This window comes from Ceratina calcarata, unplaced genomic scaffold (assembly GCF_001652005.2).
Source record: "Ceratina calcarata isolate Rehan_Ccalc_2016 unplaced genomic scaffold, ASM165200v1 scaffold54, whole genome shotgun sequence".
NCBI classification, from domain to species: Eukaryota; Metazoa; Arthropoda; class Insecta; order Hymenoptera; family Apidae; genus Ceratina; species Ceratina calcarata.
Window position 1 is genome coordinate 481,274 of NW_017176565.1, and position 1,028 is coordinate 482,301.

Genomic DNA, 1,028 nt, shown 5'->3' on the forward strand with positions numbered 1-1,028 from the left:
TAAATAAAAAATGTATCGATACACGAGAAGAATAATCGTTTGTAAACTTTCATCGCGTGATAAATTTTTACTCGTGGATATATGTCCTGAAAATGTATGATGTATTTATTTACACAAAAAAGCATTTCTCATGTTCGCTTGAATAATATTTACTTGGATTCGAGTAATATATACACAAAAATTTTTGTTTATTATAATTACCATCGTAAGTATCTTATTTAATGTTAATTATAAATCATAAATCATTGCCTTTTATACCTTCCATCATTTCATCCTACGTAAACGTAATCGTAGCAAGACGACTGCCAGACTTGTGAATAGCTCGAATTTACTATAGATTAAATATGATAATATTATCCAGAAGATGTATAGACTTGTATTCCTCGCACGTATACGAAAGTATTCATGTTAAATTATATTCCAGTTATGTTTTAATACTTATCTCAACGATAAATACTCATCCAGCGGGAATAAAGTATCAGAATAAAATTAATTGATATATGTATATAGACACGGGTCAGGAAAACGTACGTAACAGACTGTCGGGTTTTTTGTATCATTGCTGACTTTCACCTTGTCTCGTATAGATGTTTTATCATGCCACTTGTACATCTCGCGTATTCATATTTATTTATAAATCTGTAAATGAAATTGCGTTTAACATAGTTTCGTTATCACGTTCAATGGTTCGTCGATCGTTAGGAATGGACACCGACACTTACTTTCGATATCCGATCCAGCTGAGATAAGTTTAGTGTGCGGCTGTGCAGTTGTGCTGGGTTGTTGATTACTCAGCTGCCCCGTAGTCGCTGGCGCAGCAAAACCTGGGGGTGGTTGCATTGCCCAATGTTGTGTCGGTGCGTTCTGTTCCTTATGAAATAACAACGGTCGGCACTTGTTTTATGTAACTGTAGTTTAAGTTATCACTTAAGGATATATTGGCTATACAGTCAATCCCAAAAGTTTATGTACCTTAAAAAAACGCAATTCCTATAATTAAAAAGAAATCAGACGTTGGAAGAACAATG

The 1,028-nt window shown here is 33.9% G+C and overlaps 1 protein-coding gene across 9 annotated transcripts in view; it reads right to left on the bottom strand.

Annotated features, from left to right (window-relative positions):
• Cnot4 (CCR4-NOT transcription complex subunit 4) overlaps positions 1 to 1,028 on the bottom strand; it is a 10,241-nt gene continuing 9,213 nt past the window's right edge. For 8 of the 9 annotated variants that reach the window (XM_018030901.2, XM_018030900.2, XM_018030898.2 and 5 more), the window contains exons 15-16: positions 723 to 870; positions 1 to 639 (exon numbers count right to left, since the gene is read on the bottom strand). In XM_018030901.2, coding sequence (XP_017886390.1) covers positions 632 to 639; positions 723 to 870 — 156 coding nt within the window. In that variant the 3' untranslated portion in view covers positions 1 to 631. The remainder of the gene's footprint in view (positions 640 to 722; positions 871 to 1,028) is intronic. The other variant, XM_018030899.2, reaches the window with a different exon arrangement.